The 21165-nt window shown below is 37.8% G+C and overlaps 1 protein-coding gene across 3 annotated transcripts; it reads left to right on the forward strand.

The window, feature by feature from the left end:
* Positions 1–1139: 1139 nt before the first annotated feature.
* Positions 1140–19182, forward strand: LOC130917388 (interleukin-18 receptor accessory protein-like). Of its 3 annotated transcripts, none has more exons than XM_057838939.1 (12): positions 1140–1309; positions 1402–1585; positions 9069–9222; positions 9292–9460; positions 9527–9589; positions 12360–12489; positions 12571–12725; positions 16420–16557; positions 16714–16740; positions 16816–16929; positions 16998–17113; positions 17195–19182. In XM_057838939.1, exons 1-12 carry the CDS (start codon positions 1207–1209, stop codon positions 17420–17422), a joined length of 1581 nt encoding a protein of 526 aa, XP_057694922.1. In that variant the 5' UTR covers positions 1140–1206; the 3' UTR covers positions 17423–19182. The 3 variants fall into 3 exon arrangements, with proteins under 3 accessions (XP_057694922.1, XP_057694753.1, XP_057694836.1); XM_057838770.1 differs by having other exon boundaries at positions 16651–16740; positions 17195–19181; XM_057838853.1 differs by having other exon boundaries at positions 9072–9222; positions 16651–16740; positions 17195–19181.
* The last annotated feature ends 1983 nt before the right edge of the window (positions 19183–21165 follow it).

Consider the following 21165-nt stretch of genomic DNA (forward strand, 5'->3'; position numbering starts at 1 on the left):
GGACGGTAACAAAAAAAAAAAAATACAATTAAGCGATAGTTATGAGGTAGATATCCGTGACTTTTTTACAGACGCCTTTTTTTTTTATTGTGACATAATTTGTTTAAAAGTTTAATATATGTAGGTGAATAATTTTTTTAAGTCGTTTAAAAAAAAAAAAAAAAAAAAAAAAACGAAATATGAGACATCAATTAATGATTCTAAGCTAAAAACGACAGACATTTTGAATAATAAATATAATTAATTACCTTCGTTTTATGGCTGGGTTGAAACAAAAATGGTTGCGCGACGTCTGTAAACGGGGGTTCTCAGGGTAAAACGGACAAATTGAAAATAGTTCGGACGCTTAATGCGCCATGAATCTGCTATGGCAGCATATAGACATATGGTTCTATCAAACACAAAAGTTGTTTAGGCTTAAAATACAGGAGTTTCTTTTGAAGAGGAGTGCAAGAGCAGAAACTGCTTTTTCAGTCTTGTCTGTGTTTTCCGCCATATATATATATATTTTTTAATTTCCCGTTTCAACTGTCCTTGTTTTTAACTTTGTTTGTGATTTAATGTGATTTTTATGAATGATTTTGTCTGTTTGTGGATCTTCATGTGATGTAAATTGTAAAAAGTGAGTTAGCTTGTGTTGATTTGTGCTATATAAATAGTTTTCCTTGCCTTGCCTAACAAAAGTGTGTTTTTTTTAGTCTCAAGTTACACTTGTGCCTTTTCTTTGAGTTCGAGGCACTTGATATGAAGTGTCACATATCACTATTGTGAAGGTCTTTTGTAATTCACACAATGCGGTTTTCACCAGGGATTTTTTTTTTTTTTTTTTTTAAATGCCATAGTTTTCGGTTAACTCCAAATTTACCATTTATTATTATTATTATTATCATTGTTATTTACCAAAATATTATATTGCAATGATAATCCAACAAGTACTTACATACAGGATATGTATATATTCAAGTCATGTCTCCCATGAAATGTCGCAATCACTGCTGTCAGTTCCACAGAAAAACATTACAGTGCTGCATGTGTTGCAAATGTGTGTGTAGCTCTGCATACGGGAAGTTTGAACAACACAGGAAGCTATCGTATATTGTAACCACCGCCTACAATATTTCACTTTGATAAGAAAAAGTCCAGCTCAAGCACTGAAGAGGCAGTGCACGTGCTGGTTTTGAGAAAAAGGGTTTCATCAGCCATGTGATGGTTTCCACCAACAGGATGCGGGATGGGTATATTCTTCTGTTCTGGGTATTTCCTGTTTTCTTGGAAGGATGCTGTGAGAAACACAAACAGCGTGATAAAGGTATTTGTTTTGGACATTAAAATTCTTAAAAACTGACGGATGCTTGCATAACAAAGTCTCAAGTTGTTTGTTTTCTCTTGTAATGTCTCCAGGTCCTTTTATAAATATGAGAGAGCAGCACTATCGAGTTGTGGAGGGAGAAATGTTTGTAATGCCGTGCACAAATAAGGAGGTGACCAAGTACGAAATGAGAGAAAATGGAGGACTTTACTTTCACTGCGGAAGAGAGTTCTTGACCAAAGTTGAACATTCAGGAAATTACACCTTGGTGAACGGGTAATTCTGTTTTTCCTGTGTGATTATTTGTGGTTATTTAGATCACACCTGCAGGCACAAAATTCATATACAAGCACAGTCTAGTGGAAATAAATTTATACATCTATACACTACCGTTCAAAAGTTTGGGGTCGCTTTGACCCCAAACTTTTGAACCGTAGTGTATCATATGGGATGTTACATTATGTACAATCCGGTTCAAAAGTTTGGGGTCAAGGCGACCCCAAACTTTTCTAACGGTAGTACATTATACATATATATATATATATATATATATATATATATATATGTATATATATATATATATATGTATATATATATATGTATATATATACATATATATATATATACATATATATATATACATATATATGTATATATATATATGTATATATATATGTTAGGGCTGTCAAAATTCGCGTCAACGGGCGGTAATTAATTTTTTAATTAATCACGTGAAAATATTTGACACAATTAACGCACATGCCCCGCTCAAACAGATTAAAATGACAGCACAGAGTAATGTCCGCTTGTTTTTTTGTGTTGGGCGCCCTCTGCTGGCGCTTGGGTCCAACTGATTTTATGGGTTTTCAGCACAATGAGTGAGCATGGTGTAATTATTGACAGCAACAATGGCGAGCTACAAGTTCATTTTTTGATTGAAAATTTTACAAATTTTAAGAAAACGAAAACATTAAGAGGGCTTTTAATATTATATTTCTATAACTTGTACTAACATTTATCTTTTAAGAACTTCAAGTCTTTCTATCCATGGATCGCTTTAAGAGAATGTTAATAATGTTAATGCCATCTTGTTGATTTATTGTTATAATTAACAAATACAGTACTTATGTACTGGTGTAATTAACTCGATTAAAAATTTTAATCGTTTGAGAGCCCTAATATATACAAGTATTTGATACACTGCCAATGGGAAAACCCATTGGCATTGTATCAAATACTTGTTCTCCCCACTGTATGTATATATATATGTATATATATATATATATATATATATATATATATATATATATATATATATATATATATATATATATATATATATATATACAGTGCCTTGCAAAAGTATTCGGCCCCCTTGAATCTTGCAACCTTTCGCCACATTTCAGGCTTCAAACATAAAGATATGAAATTTAATTTTTTTGTCAAGAATCAACAACAAGTGGGACACAATCGTGAAGTGGAACAACATTTATTGGATAATTTAAACTTTTTTAACAAATAAAAAACTGAAAAGTGGGGTGTGCATTATTATTCGGCCCCTTTACTTTCAGTGCAGCAAACTCACTCCAGAAGTTCAGTGAGGATCTCTGAATGATCCAATGTTGTCCTAAATGACCGATTATGATAAAAAGAATCCACCTGTGTGTAATCAAGTCTCCGTATAAATGCACCTGCTCTGTGATAGTCTCAGGGTTCTGTTTAAAGTGCAGAGAGCATTATGAAAACCAAGGAACACACCAGGCAGGTCCGAGATACTGTTGTGGAGAAGTTTAAAGCCGGATTTGGATACAAAAAGATTTCCCAAGCTTTAAACATCTCAAGGAGCACTGTGCAAGTCATCATATTGAAATGGAAGGAGCATCAGACCACTGCAAATCTACCAAGACCCGGCCGTCCTTCCAAACTTTCTTCTCAAACAAGGAGAAAATTGATCAGAGATGCAGCCAAGAGGCCCATGATCGCTCTGGATGAACTGCAGAGATCTACAGCTGAGGTGGGAGAGTCTGTCCATAGGACAACAATCAGTCGTACACTGCACAAATCTGGCCTTTATGGAAGAGTGGCAAGAAGAAAGCCATTTCTCAAAGATATCCATAAAAAGTCTTGTTTAAAGTTTGCCACAAGCCACCTGGGAGACACACCAAACATGTGGAAGAAGGTGCTCTGGTTAGATGAAACCAAAATTGAACTTTTTGGCCACAATGCAAAACGATATGTTTGGCGTAAAAGCAACACAGCTCATCACCCTGAACACACCATCCCCACTGTCAAACATGGTGGTGGCAGCATCATGGTTTGGGCCTGCTTTTCTTCAGCAGGGACAGGGAAGACGGTTAAAATTGACGGGAAGATGGATGCAGCCAAATACAGGAACATTCTGGAAGAAAACCTGTTGGTATCTGCACAAGACCTGAGACTGGGACGGAGATTTATCTTCCAACAGGACAATGATCCAAAACATAAAGCCAAATCTACAATGGAATGGTTCAAAAATAAACGTATCCAGGTGTTAGAATGGCCAAGTCAAAGTCCAGACCTGAATCCAATCGAGAATCTGTGGAAAGAGCTGAAGTCTGCTGTTCACAAACACTCTCCATCCAACCTCACTGAGCTCGAGCTGTTTTGCAAGGAGGAATGGGCAAGAATGTCAGTCTCTTGATGTGCAAAACTGATAGAAACATACCCCAAGTGACTTGCAGCTGTAATTGGAGCAAAAGGTGGCGCTACAAAGTATTAACGCAAGGGGGCCGAATAATATTGCACGCCCCACTTTTCAGTTTTTTATTTGTTAAAAAAGTTTAAATTATCCAATAAATTTTGTTCCACTTCACGATTGTGTCCCACTTGTTGTTGATTCTTGACAAAAAATTAAAATTTTATATCTTTATGTTTGAAGCCTGAAATGTGGCGAAAGGTTGCAAGGTTCAAGGGGATGGGTCCCGATAAGCTTCTGCTTTTTCCCGTCTCCTTTGTCATGTCTATTCTCGTCTTCTTTGGATAAACAACATACGCGATGATTTCCTTCTTCCTTTTCTCTTTCCTTTCTTGTGACATTGATTTTAATGTTGATGATGATGATGATGATGATGACAATGACAATAAATTCAAATTCAAGGTTCAAGGGGGCCGAATACTTTTGCAAGGCACTGTATATATATATATATTATTTTTAAATTATTTTTGGAAAAAAATAAACTCACACATCCTGTCCATAGACATTACATTTTGAGTCACATAGGCCACAATATATTAATATTTGGTCTAAATGTGATGTCTACACAAGGGCGTAAATTTGCATAGGGACGGAGGGACATAACACTACCAACTTTTCAGGACGCTCAAATTGTCCCCACCGAATTTTAAGATACATTTTAAGAGCATTTTATAATGAGTTCAGTTACAGTGCCTTGCAAAAGTATTCGGCCCCCTTGAACCTTGCAACCTTTCGCCACATTTCAGGCTTCAAACATAAAGATGTCAAATTTTCGTCGCTTGGGGTATGTTTCTATCAGTTTTGCACATCGAGAGACTGACATTCTTGCCTATTCTTACTTGCAAAACAGCTCGAGCTCAGTGAGGTTGGATGGAGAGTGTTTGTGAACAGCAGTCTTCAGCTCTTTCCACAGATTCTCGATTGGATTCAGGTCTGGACTTTGACTTGGCCATTCTAACACCTGGGTACGTTTATTTTTTAACCATTCCATTGTAGATTTGGCTTTATGTTTTGGATCATTGTCCTGTCCTCCATCTCAGTCTCAGGTCTTGTGCAGATACCAACAGGTTTTCTTCCCGAATGTTCCTGTATTTGGCCGCATCCATCTTCCTGTCAATTTTAACCATCTTCCCTGTCCCTGCTGAAGAAAAGCAGGCCCAAACCATGATGCTGCCACCACCATGTTTGACAGTGGGGATGGTGTGTTCAGGGTGATGAGCTGTGTTGCTTTTACGCCAAACATATCGTTTTGCATTGTGGCCAAAAAGTTCAATTTTGGTTTCATCTGACCAGAGCATCTTCTTCCACATGTTTGGTGTATGTCTCCCAGGTGGCTTGTGGCAAACTTTAAACGAGACTTTTTATGGATATCTTTGAGAAATGGCTTTCTTCTTGCCACTCTTCCATAAAGGCCAGATTTGTGCAGTGTACGACTGATTGTTGTCCTATGGACAGACGCTCCCACCTCAGCTGTAGATCTCTGCAGTTCATCCAGAGTGATCATGGGCCTCTTGGCTGCATCTCTGATCAGTTTTCTCCTTGTTTGAGAAGAAAGTTTGGAAGGACGGCCGGGTCTTGGTAGATTTACAGTGGTCTGATGCTCCTTCCATTTCAATATGATGGCTTGCACAGTGCTCCTTGAGATGTTTAAAGCTTGGGAAATCTTTTTGTATCCAAATCCGGCTTTAAACTTCTCCACAACAGTATCTCGGACCTGCCTGGTGTGTTCCTTGGTTTTCATAATGCTCTCTGCACTTTAAACAGAACCCTGAGACTATCACAGAGCAGGTGCATTTATACGGAGACTTGTACACACACAGGTGGATTCTATTTATCATCATTGGTCATTTAGGACAACATTGGATCATTCAGAGATCCTCACTGAACTTCTGGAGTGAGTTTGCTGCACTGAAAGTAAAGGGGCCGAATAATATTGCACGCCCCACTTTTCAGTTTTTTATTTGTTAAAAAAGTTTAAATTATCCAATAAATGTTGTTCCACTTCACGATTGTGTCCCACTTGTTGTTGATTCTTGACAAAAAAAATAAATTTCATATCTTAATGTTTGAAGCCTGAAATGTGGCGAAAGGTTGCAAGATTCAAGGGGGCCGAATACTTTTGCAAGGCACTGTGTATATATATATATATATATAAAACACTGTTATTGTGACCAATCAGGTGGAAAGAATAGTTTTCAAACCTTTCAGAGACGGTGGCCAAGTCACAACAGTGGACATACCAGTCGTTCTCAAAAAAATAGCATTTTGTGATTGATGATTTTGGCAAAAAAGTCAAGAAAAACCAAAAATCCCTATTTCAAAAAATTAGCATATCATGAACAGGTACTCTAAAGATGCTACTAACCTAATCATCTGAATCAATGAATTAACTCAAAACCCCTGCAAAAGATTCCTGAGGCTTTTAAAAAGTCCCAGCCTGGTTCATTACTCAAAACCGCAATCATGGGCAAGCTCTGTGCTGTCATTTTAATCTGTTTGAGCGGGGCATGTGCGTTAATTGCGTCAAATATTTTAACGTGATTAATTTAAAAAATTAATTACCGCGCGTTAACGCGATAATTTTGACAGCCCTAATATATCTATATATGTATGTGTATATATATATATATATATTAGGCGCGTTAACGCGATAATTTTGACAGCCCTAATATATCTATATATGTATGTGTATATATATATTAGGGCTGTCAAAATTATCGCGTTAACGGGCGTTAATTAATTTTTTAAATTAATCACGTTAAAATATTTGACGCAATTAACGCAGATGTCGCGCTCAGACAGATTTAAATGACAGTACACAAAAACGCTCACTTGTTGTCATGGAGTTCTGCCACCCTCTGCTGGCGCTTGGGTGAATGACCATCTCGCATATTGCCTCAAAAAGATTACAATGAGGCCGTTTATGGGCATTAAGAGTGAAGAGAATGCCACCGGCCGCTTGGGGGCAGCGCCGTTCCATACTCACGTTATTTTTTCTGAACGTGGGAGAATTAGTAGTTGTGAGACGTTTATGCCGTATTCACAATGCAATGCAAATTGCTATTTGTGCTCCACACATATTTCGGTAAGTTTTCTTTCATTTAGTGGCAATTATGTGTCTCTTGTTGTATTTTGGGTAAAATATGTACAGATATATGTTATACAGTAGAGGCGAGTGGACACAGGCGTTCTTTGGACCACGCCATTTATTGGCAACTCCTTCACAACATACAGTGGGGAGAACAAGTATTTGATACACTGCCAATGGGAAAACCCACTGGCAGTGTATTGAATACTTGTTCTCCCCACTGTAAGTATCGTTTAGTGAAAGCACAACAAAAATAATATTCCTATCTCTCCCCAAAAAAATAATGTTCCCAAAAAGAAAAGCACTTCAGTCTATGGTAATGAGGCCCTATTCTTACACACAGTTAAACAACAATGCAAAATGAACTGACATTCCATATCAAAATAGCTATGCAAAATACACATAAAACTTAGACTTCGGTCACTCTATTTTTATTATTGTTATTTTTATTCTTCTTATTATTATATTAACTCTACTTTTGATTGAAAATTTTTACAAATTTTATTAAAACGAAAACATGAAGAGGGGTTTTAATATAAAATTACTATAACTTGTAACTATAACATTTATCGTTTAAGAACTACAAGTCTTTCTATCCTTGGATCACTTTAACAGAAAGAATGTTAATGCCATTTGTGGATTTATTGTTACAATAAACAAATACAGTACTTATGTACAGTATGTTGATTGTATATATCCGTCGTGTGTCTTATCTTTCCATTCCAACAATAATTTACATAAAAATATGGCATATTTTAGAGATGGTTTGAATTGCGATTAATTGCGATTAATTACGATTAATTAATTTTTAAGCTGTAATTAACTCGATTAAAAATTTTAATCGTTTGACAGCCCTAATATATATATATATATATATAGTGTAGTAAGTATATATGTGTATATACATACCTGTATATATATACACATACATATATATATATGTATATACATATATATACATACATATATATTTATATACAGTACATATATATACACATACTTATATATTAGGGCTGTCAAAATTATCGCGTTAACGAGCGGTAATTAATTTTTTAAATTAATCACGTTAAAATATTTGACGCAATTAACGCACATGCCCCGCTCAAACAGATTAAAATGACAGCACAGAGCTTGCCCATGATTGCGGTTTTTGAGTAATGAACCAGGCTGGGAGTTTTTAAAAGCCTCAGGAATCTTTTGCAGGGGTTTTGAGTTAATCCGTTGATTCAGATGATTAGGTTAGTAGCTTCTTTAGAGTACCTTTTCATGATATGCTAATTTTTTGAGATAGGGATTTTTGGTTTTTCTTGACTTTTTTTCCAAAATCATCAATATTAAAACAATAAAAGGCTTGCACTACTTCAGTTGTGTGTAATGAATCTAAATTATATGAAAGTCTAATGTTTATCAGTACATTACAGAAAATAATGAACTTTATCACAAAATGCTATTTTTTGAGAACGACTAGTATGTCCACTGTAGTGACTTGGCCACCGTCTCTGAAAGGGTTGAAAACTATTTCCACCTCATTGGTCACGATAACAGTGTTGTCTTTCCTTAAAGGGATAATACTACGTAATAACAAATGTAGACAGGTTTTGTCGCAGTACAGGCTTATGTTATTTATCTTCTGCAAAGAACGACTTACTGCAGTTTACTGGGGAATTGCAATATCTTGTTTCCATGTATATCTGTGTGTCGGTATTACACTGCTACCAAGTGGCCAAGGTTTGCCTACCAGAAGGCGCATTGCAATATAAATTGGTTTGAAGCATTTGTTTTAACCCATTCACTGTCATTTGTGACAATTCATGTCTAATCCTTTTGAACTACTAAGTATTGCAGTAATCATTCACTTATATGTTACTACATAGCGCTTCATTTGCCACTGATTTCCTGAGACTTTTTTTGGCGACGTGTGCGCTGTCGAATGGCAGCAGAATGTCTCTCCAGCTCCAGGTACTGGAGAAACAGCGCTATCCATGTTACAATACTAAAGAGGAGAACGTGGAGCTTCTTGCTGGTGCAGGAGGGACAATCCCTTGCCCTGGTTTTAACTGCTCGCTTGGTGCAAGTGTCACCTGGTACAAGGTGAGGCATTGGAAGATATGTAAAACTGTAAGACGAACAGGCATTAAAGTTAACTGTGCTTTGTGTCAGGGTAACAAAAGTGTCTCAGAACAACGTCGAACATCCTGCGTGGAGAACGGCGATTTGCATCTCTGCCCGGTTCGTCATGTTGACACTGGACGATTTTTTTGTGATCAACACTTTACAGAACAAGGAATCCATTGGATTTTGAAAAGGCCTGTGACAGTAATGGCCAAACGTAAGCGTCCTCTGTTTGTTACTAACACTTTTATACTTCACTAAACTAACAAAGTCCTCTTAATAGTCTATGAAAACCCTCCGAGAATTACGAAACCTATTGACAACACAACAGACGAAGTGGAGCTCGGTAAGTACAGCGCATTCAAAATCTAAATCTACTTCAACCCTTTACACATAGGTGGAGTTTGACTTTTGGGGCAGGGGGGGCACAACATTTGATAACCCCGAAACGCAGTGTCAACAACAAAATTAATAATTACAAGAATGTTTATAATAATAAGTTGAAGATGAACGTTTTTTGTTTCCCATCATTCTTGAGGGGAATTCTTAAATCAGGCTGCTGAGGACAGCTATACTTTTCGCCAAGATCATCATCCATTGAATATGGTACTCCTGCCGGTGTCTTGCCAATGTAGTTACTAGGGTTTTTCCTATCATTTTGTTTTTGCTCCCGATCTGATCCCGATCGTTTTAGTTTGAGTATCTGCCGATCCCGATATTTCCCGATCCGATTACTTTTTTTTGCTCCCGATTCAATTCCATTCATTCCCGATAAATTTTCCCGATCATATACATTTTGGCAATGCATTAAGAAAAAAATGAATAAAACTCGGACGAATATATACATTCAACATACAGTACATAAGTACTGTATTTGTTTATTATGACAATAAATCCTCAAGATGGCATTTACATTATTAACATTCTTTCTGTGAGAGGGAGCCACGGATAGAAAGACTTGTGACTTTGTATATTGTGACTTAATATTGCCATCTAGTGTATTTATTGAGCTTTCACTAAATGATACTGAAGGCCATGCCCAAATGCATGATGGGAAGTGCAACCATGACTGTGCGTAGTGCTCCCAATTGATATATCTTCTCTGCATTGGGAAATAACATAAGGTGTTAAGAAAAAGATCAATTGCTACCTTGCTTCCCCACATTGCTTCTCATGATATTTCTAATCAAAGGGAGAGGGATTGTAAGGCTTTAGCCAATTAAAATAAGGCTCCAAAGGCTGCCAAAATTCACTCTACTCATTTTACGCTACCTTTTAGCGCTCTCTATATAGGCAAAACGGCAACACAACAGATGGAGCGCGACAATGCGTGAGTGGGTTGTGCAGCGCATGCATTAATTGCGTTAAATATTTTAACGTGATACATTTTTTTAAAAATTAATTACCGCCGTTATTGGAATAAAGCCTAAACTAAAGACTCTGGATAAGTGTAACATATTATGTCTGTAACGTTAAAAACAATTAGAAAACGATTTAATTAAGAAATATACAGTATATATATTAAAAAAAGGCATGGCCGATATTTTTTTGCCAATTCCGATACTTTGAAAATGACGTGATCGGACCCGATCGATCGGGACATCTCTAGTAGTTACCCCCGTCAAAAATTGTATCCCCTGGGCGGAGAAACTGCGCTATACTGATTTGCTTGATTTCTGTGTTTTGGTGATGTAATTATTTAAGAGGTTTTATAACATGACGCATGCATAAAAAATTTTTTTTTTTAATTTTAAAACACTTTTTTTCTGTCGTATAACGAACGTAAAAAAAGGCAATGTTTCACTGTTTTACTCGTAGGATGACCTATATCTTTTAATACTGTAATTCAAGTCCTGTATGGAGTTTCTCCAGTTTCCTAAACGTCAATGTCCAAAATATATAACTGTGGTTCTTCTCTGGCTTTAATTAATTGTTTAAGTCAACATAACTCATAACTAATGTGTGTGTGTGCGCTCCGGCGGCCAGGGGACACAATTTTTGGGTGTAACTACATTGGCAAGACACCGGTGGTGGCTATGTTGTACAATTAGCGTCTTTTGTGGGGCAAATTGAAACCCCGCTCATCATTTTGACAGTGGTCTCTATCGTTTCATGGTCCATATTTTCAATCCTTGAAAAATTGACGTATATCCATCTTGCCTCTTCGGTCCTTGGGTGTTTTTGGCTAAGCAAAGCAAATGACCGTCTAAGCTGCTAGTCACATGATCTGTTCGAAAAATAAATTTGACCCATGATATTTTTTTTTGTTATTTTCATTGATTTTTGTTGTTTGTTTTATTGCTTTACAACTTTTATAGACAATATTTTACTGGAAAATTGTTCATTTTAAAATCATACAGTATATGGGAAGTCATTTACATGCAATGACACTTTTTGGCCACCAGGGGGGGCCTGCCCCTCCCCTTAAACTCTGCTTTTGCGTTTACAGGGCCCTAAATTAACTCATTGGCTGCCATTAAAGGGGCCAGACGTCCAATCCAATTTGACAAAACTGGACAGCTATTAAAAAGCTGACACTTGAGACTTTTAACCCTTTATAGAGCAAGTGACTATTTTTTGCTCATTTAAAAATATTTTACTATATACAGTGGGGAGAACAAGTATTTGATACACTGCCAATGGGAAAACCCATTGGCAGTGTATCAAATACTTGTTCACCCCACTGTATATTCAATTAAGTTCTTGAAGTGACCTGGTTTTTTCAAAGATATGTGATTTTGTTGTTTCAGACTGTCAGGAAACATACCAGTAGGCCTTTTGATGCTCTTCGGATGCCGTTTGACCGGAATGGCCTATTTAACTCATATTTGAAGGGTAGATGATATGTTGAGGGAAGGGGGCATGAACGAAGGGAATGCCCAATCTATAAAATATGGCAATTCTTTGAATTTGGCTGCTTTGCCAAAATCCTGCTGCGTGCTCCTCTAATGTATAACTTTATAACTAAAAAAGATTAATACAGTAATAGAAATATAATTTGATTATAATCTAGGCCTGGTGTCCAGCAGGTATGTGGACATTTTTTAAAATAGTCACTTGCCCTACGAATCGTTTAAAGCACATGAACGTATTTGTTGTTTTGTTGCACATTTCAGGCAAGCCTCACACGCTGACCTGTGAGGTCCATTTTCCTTTTGAGGTTAAATTTCCTCCACAAGTGCGATGGTATGTGAACCATAGAGAGGATGGGGATAACAGAACTCTGTTTCACAGTGAGAACCCGCAGTGAGTCACTCTTCATAATGAACTCTTTTATCATACGGCTGAATGTTAATTCATGGAACGTCATTGATTTTCTGATTTCAGTGTGGAAAGGGTGGAATATTCAATATGCAAGGTCACGCACAACATCTTCATACAAGAAGTGACGGCTCTACATTTGAAGAACACGTACACTTGCATGGCCAAAAACTCATTTGGAAAGCACAGCGTCACAATCAAGCTGAAGAGAAAAGTTCATGGTATGCTCTTTTTTTTTTTTTTTTTAACAACTGATCGGAAACTGGGTCCTACTAACGTCATTTTCAGAGTATAGGAATCTGGTTAAAAAAAAAAAATAAGAGACTGTTTTTTTAAAATGTAATGCTTTGTTGTTATGTTCAAATATTAACTCATTTGCTGCCATTGACAGTAATCGTAGTCAGATCTATTTTGACAAGCAACGTTTTTGGAGTATGCAATACATTGCGATAAATATTGCAAAATTTGCAGGGTTGAACGATATTGGGTAAAACGGACATTGCGACTTTTTGGGGGTTTGCGAAATACAGTGGGGCAAATAAGTATTTAGTCAACCACCAATTGTGCAAGTTCTCCTACTTGAAAAGATTTAAGAGGCCTGTAACTGTCAACATTGGTAAACCTCAACCATGAGAGACAGAATGTGGGGAAAAAACAAACAAACAGAAAATCACATTGTTTGATTTTTAAAGAATTTATTTCCAAATTAGAGTGGAAAATAAGTATTTGGTCACCTACAAACAAGCAAGATTTCTGGCGGTCAAAGAGGTCTAACTTCTAACGAGGTCTAACAAGGCTCCACTCGTTACCTGTATTAATGGCACCTGTTTTAGCTCATTATAGGTATAAAAGACACCTGTCCACATCCTCAGTCAGTCACACTCCAAACTCCACTATGGCCAAGACCAAAGAGCTGTCGAAGGACACCAAAGACAAAATTGTAGACCTGCACCAGGTTGGGAAGACTGAATCTGCAATAGGTAAAACACTTGGTGTAAAGAAATCAACTGTGGGAGCAATTATTAGAAAATGGAAGACATACAAGACCACTGATAATCTCCCTTGATCTGGGGCTCCATGCAAGATCTCACCCCGTGGCGTCAAAATGATAACAAGAACGGTGAGCAAAAATCCCAGAACCACACGGGGGGACCTAGTGAATACCTACAGAGAGCTGGGACCACAGTAACAAAGGCTACTATCAGTAACACAATGCGCCGCCAGGGACTCAAATCCTGCACTGCCAGACGTGTCCCCCTGCTGAAGAAAGCACATGTCCAGGGGCCTGTCTGCGGTTCGCTAGAGACCATTTGGATGATCCAGAAGAGGACTGGGAGAATGTGTTATGGTCAGATGAAACCAAAATAGAACTTTTTGGTAGAAACGCAGGTTCTCGTGTTTGGAGGAGAAAGAATACTGAATTGCATCCGAAGAACACCATACCCACTGTGAAGCATGGGGGTGGAAACATGATGCTTTGGTGCTGTTTTTCTGCAAAGTGACCAGGACGACTGATCTGTGTAAAGGAAAGAATGAATGGAGCCATGTATCCAGAGATTTTGAGTGAAAATCTCCTTCCATCAGCAAGGGCATTGAAGATGAGACGTGGCTGGGTCTTTCAGCATGACAATCATCCCAAACACACAGCTAGGGCAACAAAGGAGTGGCTTCGTAAGAAGCATTTCAAGGTCCTGGAGTGGCCTAGCCAGTCTCCAGATCTCAACCCCATAGAAAATCTGTGGAGGGAGTTGAAAGTCCGTGTTGCCCAACGACAGCCCCAAAACATCACTGCTCTAGAGGAGATCTGCATGGAGGAATGGGCCAAAATACCAGCAACAGTGTGTGAAAAGCTTGTGAAGAGTTACACAAAACGTTTGGCCTCCGTTATTGCCAACAAAGGGTACATAACAAAGTATTGAGATGAACTTTTGGTATCAACTAAATACTTATTTTCCACCATGATTTGTAAATAAATTCCTTAAGAATCAAACAATGTGATTCTCTGTTTTTTTTTCCACATTCTGTCTCTCATGGTTGAGGTTTACCCATGTTGAGAATTACAGGCCTTTCTAATATTTTCAAGTGGGAGAACTTGCACAATTAGTGGTTGACTAAATACTTATTTGCCCCACTTTATATTGCGATATTAAAAGTAGAAGAATTTTCACCGGATGACTTGAATAGCTCTGTTTGGGAAGACTTTGGTTGACTCACCATGGCCACATTGTATTCATATAATACCATTTAAACCAGGTTAAGGGAGTTCATCTGTGGATGATGAAGATTGCTGTATGTAAAAGGGGTCTAGAGGGCCATGTGTCTGCACAAAATAGATTATATATATACAGTACATAGTATATTTTATACTGTATATTTACACTACTGACACAAACTTTTCAGAACGAAGAAAATGTCTAACGACAGCAAAAACAAAAATCAGGAAAGTCACGACCAAAATATCTCAATTTATCATGTTGGATATACTGTATATATATATTTTTTTTTTTTTAGGGGGGGGCATTAAATTATTTTTTTAAAAACAAAATACTGAAATTCTGCAATGTTTCCGTTATAGATTTCTACATGTTCTCAGGTTTAGACTCCTGAGCTTAACGTTCGTCTTGTGTTAGCTTTCTGGCATTGTAAAATAAGACTGAGTAGTTTTATATTTGACAATTCAACACAAACAGCAGGTATGGTCATTGGCATTTTTGGCCTTTTTCACACACTAAGGTCAAAACATGTTATATACAGTAGACCAACAGTGCAAAATATTGAATAGAGTATCTGTATATGAATCATCATCTCATTTAACACAAAAAGGGTTTGGATAATATCTCTTTGTGAGGTTAGGTATTGCACCCATCAGCTTATCAAAAGTATATACGTACATGCAATCATGTTTCTTGAACACACACATCTATATACAAATTGAAAAGATTGATAGTGAAGAAAAATAACATTTTTAAAGTCTTTTAAAAAAGATTGACAATAAACTAGTTCAGTTCAATAATTTTTTCAGGCATACCACTCATTTCCCCTTGAACAGGACACAGAGCTACATCACACAGCCCAATTTTCCGCCGTTTGCGCTGTCAGCCTGTCACTCTTCCCAACACACCGATTTATCAGAAGAAAACAACGACAAACCTGGTCCATCCTCTTCCTTGAGTTTTTGAAATAATGCATTAGCTTGCGCTAAATTTAGTTTTCGACTCATTCCGCACGTTTCAAAGTCATTCGCTCAATCCAACTGGCCGTTGCTCGCTGCCTCCCTCTCCTTAGGTGGCGCTTTGCTCTGCAATTTACAAAAAATGTTCACATTCCGTCCGTCCTTCTTGACCTCACAATGGCTCCTGGGATATGTAGTCAATAGTGGTGCTTTCGGTTTTGGATAATGGCAAGAAATTATGGAAATATGGACATAAAAATATGGTTTGTGCAGTGTTTAAATGCTTATTTATGAGGGAAATAAAACAATAAAACTCAAATGACATTATCTTCGGCTTCACTAAGTCAACTGACTTCAAGTAAAGACGGGCGTGAACCTCAACTTCCGCACTTTCAAATGAGACCAACCAGCGGCACGTGGGTGACATAATTACAGCGTGACGAGGCTTCAAAGATCATATGCGTAATTTTGTTGCCGCCAACCCGTTCGGTGTTAAAAGGTTAAGTGACTAGCTCCATCTATTGTTGAAACCAAGAAGTGCAACAGAATGCAGGCTGAACTCAAGCTTCATTTGTGGGCTATATCCAAAGATATTTTCATAACTTGCTGCACGCCAGTAAAAACAAGGCATAGGATTAGATACAGTTTGCCCGCGGGCCGTAGTTTGAGACCCATGTTTTATTGTCACTTTTTTTGTGATAACGTAAAATGTCAAAGGCTTTAGCGGAATGTTTCTTTTTCAGAGAAATGGCTACTACTCTTCGTTTATCCAATCGCGTCATTGGCTTTGGTTGCTGGCATGGCCATCGTTTTGCACGTCAAATGGTTGGAGCTAAAACTGATTTACATCACGCGCTTCCAACGTGGAAAAGCTGATGCAGGTTGGAATCAGCACAGACTCACAAAATTGATTGCCATATAAATAGTTGTGTGCCTGTTTTAATCTCAAAACGTGTTTGCATTCATCCAATCAGATGAGAAAGAGTTTGATGTGTTTTTGTCTTATGTGTGGACACGTCCACAGCTCTCATTGTCAGGACAAGGTCCTAGTCAAGAATTATCTGGTAAGAGTTGTTTTTATATAACCGTTGTCAGAAGGGCAAATAAAAAAACAGCAAAAACTTCAAACCATTTTACAGATTATTCATCCATCAGTGATTTGAGGCCACCTGAGGTGATGATTCCCATGGTTTTGGAGGACCTTTGGGGCTATCGTCTGTGTTTACTAGAGAGGGACATGCTTCCCGGTGAAGGTGGGAATCTGAATCTGGCTACACGTGAGCTTGAGTGGTTCCCGTTTAAGATCATTTTTGCTTCCCAGCCTACACAAACGACGTGGTCCGCGCAATCCGTAGAAGTCAAATCCTTATTTGTGTTGTCTCTGCGGAATATTTGGCCAACAGCAATGCTGTGTTTGTTCTGGAGTCGGGAATTAAGGCAAGTCATAATCAATTTCACGAAAATCTGATGACGCAAATAATCTGACTACACAAATAATTTCCTCTGATGTTTTCATAGGTTTTGCTGCAGAGTTCTCCTCTTAGAATTCTGCTAATATGGATGAATAGAACTTCTGCATTCTCTTTGGAGGCTGATTCACCTTTACCTTCGGTCGTCCAAAGGGCCTTGAAGGTGCTGCCTAGCCTGGACTGGAAATCCGGACACAGTGCAAGAGTTAGCAGCAAATTCTGGAGGTCACTGAGGAAGGCCTTACCCAAACCTAGAGTAACATCACAGAACATTTAGATTTACATTTTTGTGCAATGCAAAACTATTGCAAAGCCAATGGATTTGACGTCTCGCACCGTCAATAAAATTATTAAATGAATGCCATTGCAGATTCATGGCGCAATAAGCCCCTGAACTATTTTTAATTTGTGCGTTTTACCCTGAAGACCCGTTTACAGACATCGCTCAACCGCTTTTGTTTCAACCTAGCCATAAAAAGAAGGTAAGTAATCGTATTTATTATTTGAAATGTCTGTCATTTTTAGCTTAGAATCATCAATAGATGTCTAATATTTAGTTTAAAAAAAAAAAAAAAAAAAAAAAACGACTTTAGAAAATTATTCACTCACATATTTTACACTTTTAAACAAATTATGTCACAATGAAAAAATTGGCGTCTGTAAAAAAGTCATGGATATCTACCTCATAACTATCACTTAATTGTATTTTTTCTCATTACTGTCGCATTTTCCTCTGATATTTTAGATGATAAATAATGACCCAAACAAAAAAAATTGAAAAAAAAAAAAAAAAACATTTAAAAAGGTAAATATATGAAAAAGAAAATCTCGACCACTCCTTAATGTCTGCGATTTCTTCACCCATAAAACCCCCAAAAAATCCAGCTGTGGCCATTCACAGCTGTGTCTTGACACTCGGTGATACATGCTACATGGAGTATTTGGGTCGAAACATGGTAAGTACGTGATAATATCTCGTTAAAGTCATGGCGTCTGTATTTCTGCTCTCGCGTGCTCTCACCTCCAGATAGGGTTTTGCTGTTTACATTTTTTTTTAATGCCCTCCAGTTGAAAATGTTTCTTCCCCCAGAAAATTGACATTTTAAGCTTTCCAATGATGTGTCACACGTGCATATCGGACAATTTTGAAATTTGGACAAATTGAGGGTCTCGGAGCGGAACTTCAAGTCACCTAAGTGTTTTCCGCCATATTACGTCAAAAAGTCTGTTTTGTTTAATATGCTTGTCTTATGTGTCCTGTAATTCTCCATGTTAGAGTAAATTTCAACTTAGAGTAGTATCAGTGCAGCAAGGGCGTGGGTTTGCATAGGGACGGTAGGGACATAACGCTACCAACTTTCCAGGATGCACAAAGGCTACGTTCATACTACAGGTCTTAATGCACGAATCCGATTTTTTGTCATATTTGTTTTTTTTGGCGTGCCCATTCAGACTGCCTTTGTCCATTGAGACCATTCAAGTATTACGCATGCGCACTAATTCGCAGTCCAACAAGCGCTGAGCAAGACGACCCGCATGCGCAGAAGCATCAAAACAAATGGCCACCCATGCTGGCTGTCATTCGTCATTCCAGGGATATCATATTTTGCTTTTTAAAAAGAGGACACAAATAAGAGACATAAATAATCCTAGTTTAGGCTTATATTCAAAGTATAAGGATCGATTGCATGCACGCACTGTCCGTGCATGTCTCACACACATACGCGCAGTTTGCCCCGACTCTCGGCCGTGTAAGCAATGTTGAAATATTGCTTACATGGAACAGACAGAAAACAGATCATTCTCAGGCTTATCCTCAACCCATTTTTATTTTTTTTTATGACTGTTGTAAGTCCGACCCTTCCTAAAAAGCCGTGTTAAAGGCAAGCTAGGCGCTAATAACGCACAGCTGCACCGCTACCGTGGCGTCTCTCTCGCTTTTTGATGACGTAATTGCTGCATGAATTTCGATTTGAGAGACTGGACAGTACAGACCGCCGCGACAGTCTGGAAAAATGTGGCCCAGATCGGATTTGAACCACATACGAAAGTGACCCAGATCGGGTTTTAAATGGTCCAGTTCTGTGCGACTTGTCACGTTCAGACAGTCAAGTTAATGCCTCTCTCGAGTCGGAAAAACACGAAAAAATCGGATTCGTGCATTAAGACCTGTAGTATGAACGTAGCCAAATTGTCCACACCAACTTGTAAGCAACCTTGTTTGCATTACAGTCAGGGGTGAAAGTGCCTAGAATTTCTTGCCGGAACTCCCCAACGTGAAGGTCGCCACGGAGCCTGAAATTTTATTTATTTATTCATTTTTTTTTTCTTTCATTTTTTTGGGTTTTTTTTTTTTTTGGGGGGGGGGGGGGGGGGGGGTCAAACCTCTTGAACTACTGAAATGCAAAGAATACTGTTTTAGCACAGTTATGTCTATAACACATACAAAAACTGATTTTCATTCAAAATTGTATTTATTCAATGATTTGCAAAATTAAAGTTAACAAAAACAGCAATAACCCCAACCTCCATCTCCTAATTTTTATTTTCCCTCATTTCCTCACATACTAAATGCTAAATCTCAATTTTAACTGCTTAAGAACATAGGATATATATTAAAATTGAAGTTAATGCAAACATTTATTTTTTTTAATATAATAAAGTTATAAGTAACATAGTCAGAAAAATAAGTACAAATGACTTATATTATGCAGAGTGAAATGGAATATATTTTGAAGATCGCGCAAACATTGACTTTTTTAAATCATAAGGAAATGAATATGTAGCCTAACATACATGAACAAATATAAGTCCAAAGTGCACATTGACAGCTAAGATGTTCTGAACCTCCCCATCAGACCAAATAAAAATAAATATGATAAATAAGCCTCCTCAACACTTTCGTTGCTCTTAGATTTGATCCATTTTATGTTGCATTGCCCTTTTTTTGTCGTATCAATTCAACATTTTTTTTTGCTGTTCCAGAAAACATGCACATTTGAACCAATCAAAACTAACTATCTCTGCTGATCACATGTTAGTACGTCAGCCAATTGAATGGATAAATGAATCCAGGCGTTTTGCTTTGCTGCGTGCATTCGCATTGACGTGACTCATCATCGTCAGACTCAGATAACTGCAGCAGCTGGGGAAACCTCCATACCGTCCGTGGAATAAATCATAAATATTGGTCGAAACGGATTACGCTACACAAGCACTTTATTATGCTTGTTGTTAACACTTGTGTATGTAAATCTGATGTGGGTAAATTGTTTTCCTCTTGGAGATGAAATGCATGTGTGGCAGCTTAGCAATTGTTTTTTTTTTTTTACATTACATTTTGACAGTTGTCGTCATATTTTCGGAATCAAAGCACCATGTACCGGAACAGCATTCCGGCCCTGAATCTTATACCGGAACTGCGTTCTGGCCCTGAATCTAATACTGGAACTGCGTTCCTGACCGTTCTGGCCCACTTTCACCCCTGATTACAGTATATAATGAATTCAGTTATATAATAATAATATTTATATAATAATATGATATATAATATAATAATACAAAGTGAATGATTTTCATTATGTTCAGACTTACATTTATCCCTTTTTACTTGCTAAATGTGCCGGTCCACCCCCCCCCCCCCAAATGCACTTTTAATTGGCTGATGACTTCACCCCCCTCCGCCCCGCCACACAGACACGCAAGCGCACTCACACAGCCCCGACAGATGTAGACAAAATGCCGCCTCCTCTGCCCTCTTCGAAGAGGAGGGATATTAGAAGTTTTTTTTCTCAGCCAGCAGCAGCCACAGTAAGTAATGTAAAAAGAAGTCAGTGTTATGGTGGTGGGGGAAACACCACTACTTTTGCTCCTGAAAGTCTGACCTGCATCAGATTAAGCATTATATTAATCTGTGTGAATTTGTCGTCGTGCAAAACTACTGCGGTCAGGCCAGCCTCCACAAGGAAAAACTAAGTCAAGCTCAAGCTAGCCATCCGTCATTTAGATCATTGTATGGAT

The sequence above is a fragment of the Corythoichthys intestinalis genome, chromosome 1, assembly GCF_030265065.1.
Source record: "Corythoichthys intestinalis isolate RoL2023-P3 chromosome 1, ASM3026506v1, whole genome shotgun sequence".
NCBI lineage: Eukaryota > Metazoa > Chordata > Actinopteri > Syngnathiformes > Syngnathidae > Corythoichthys > Corythoichthys intestinalis.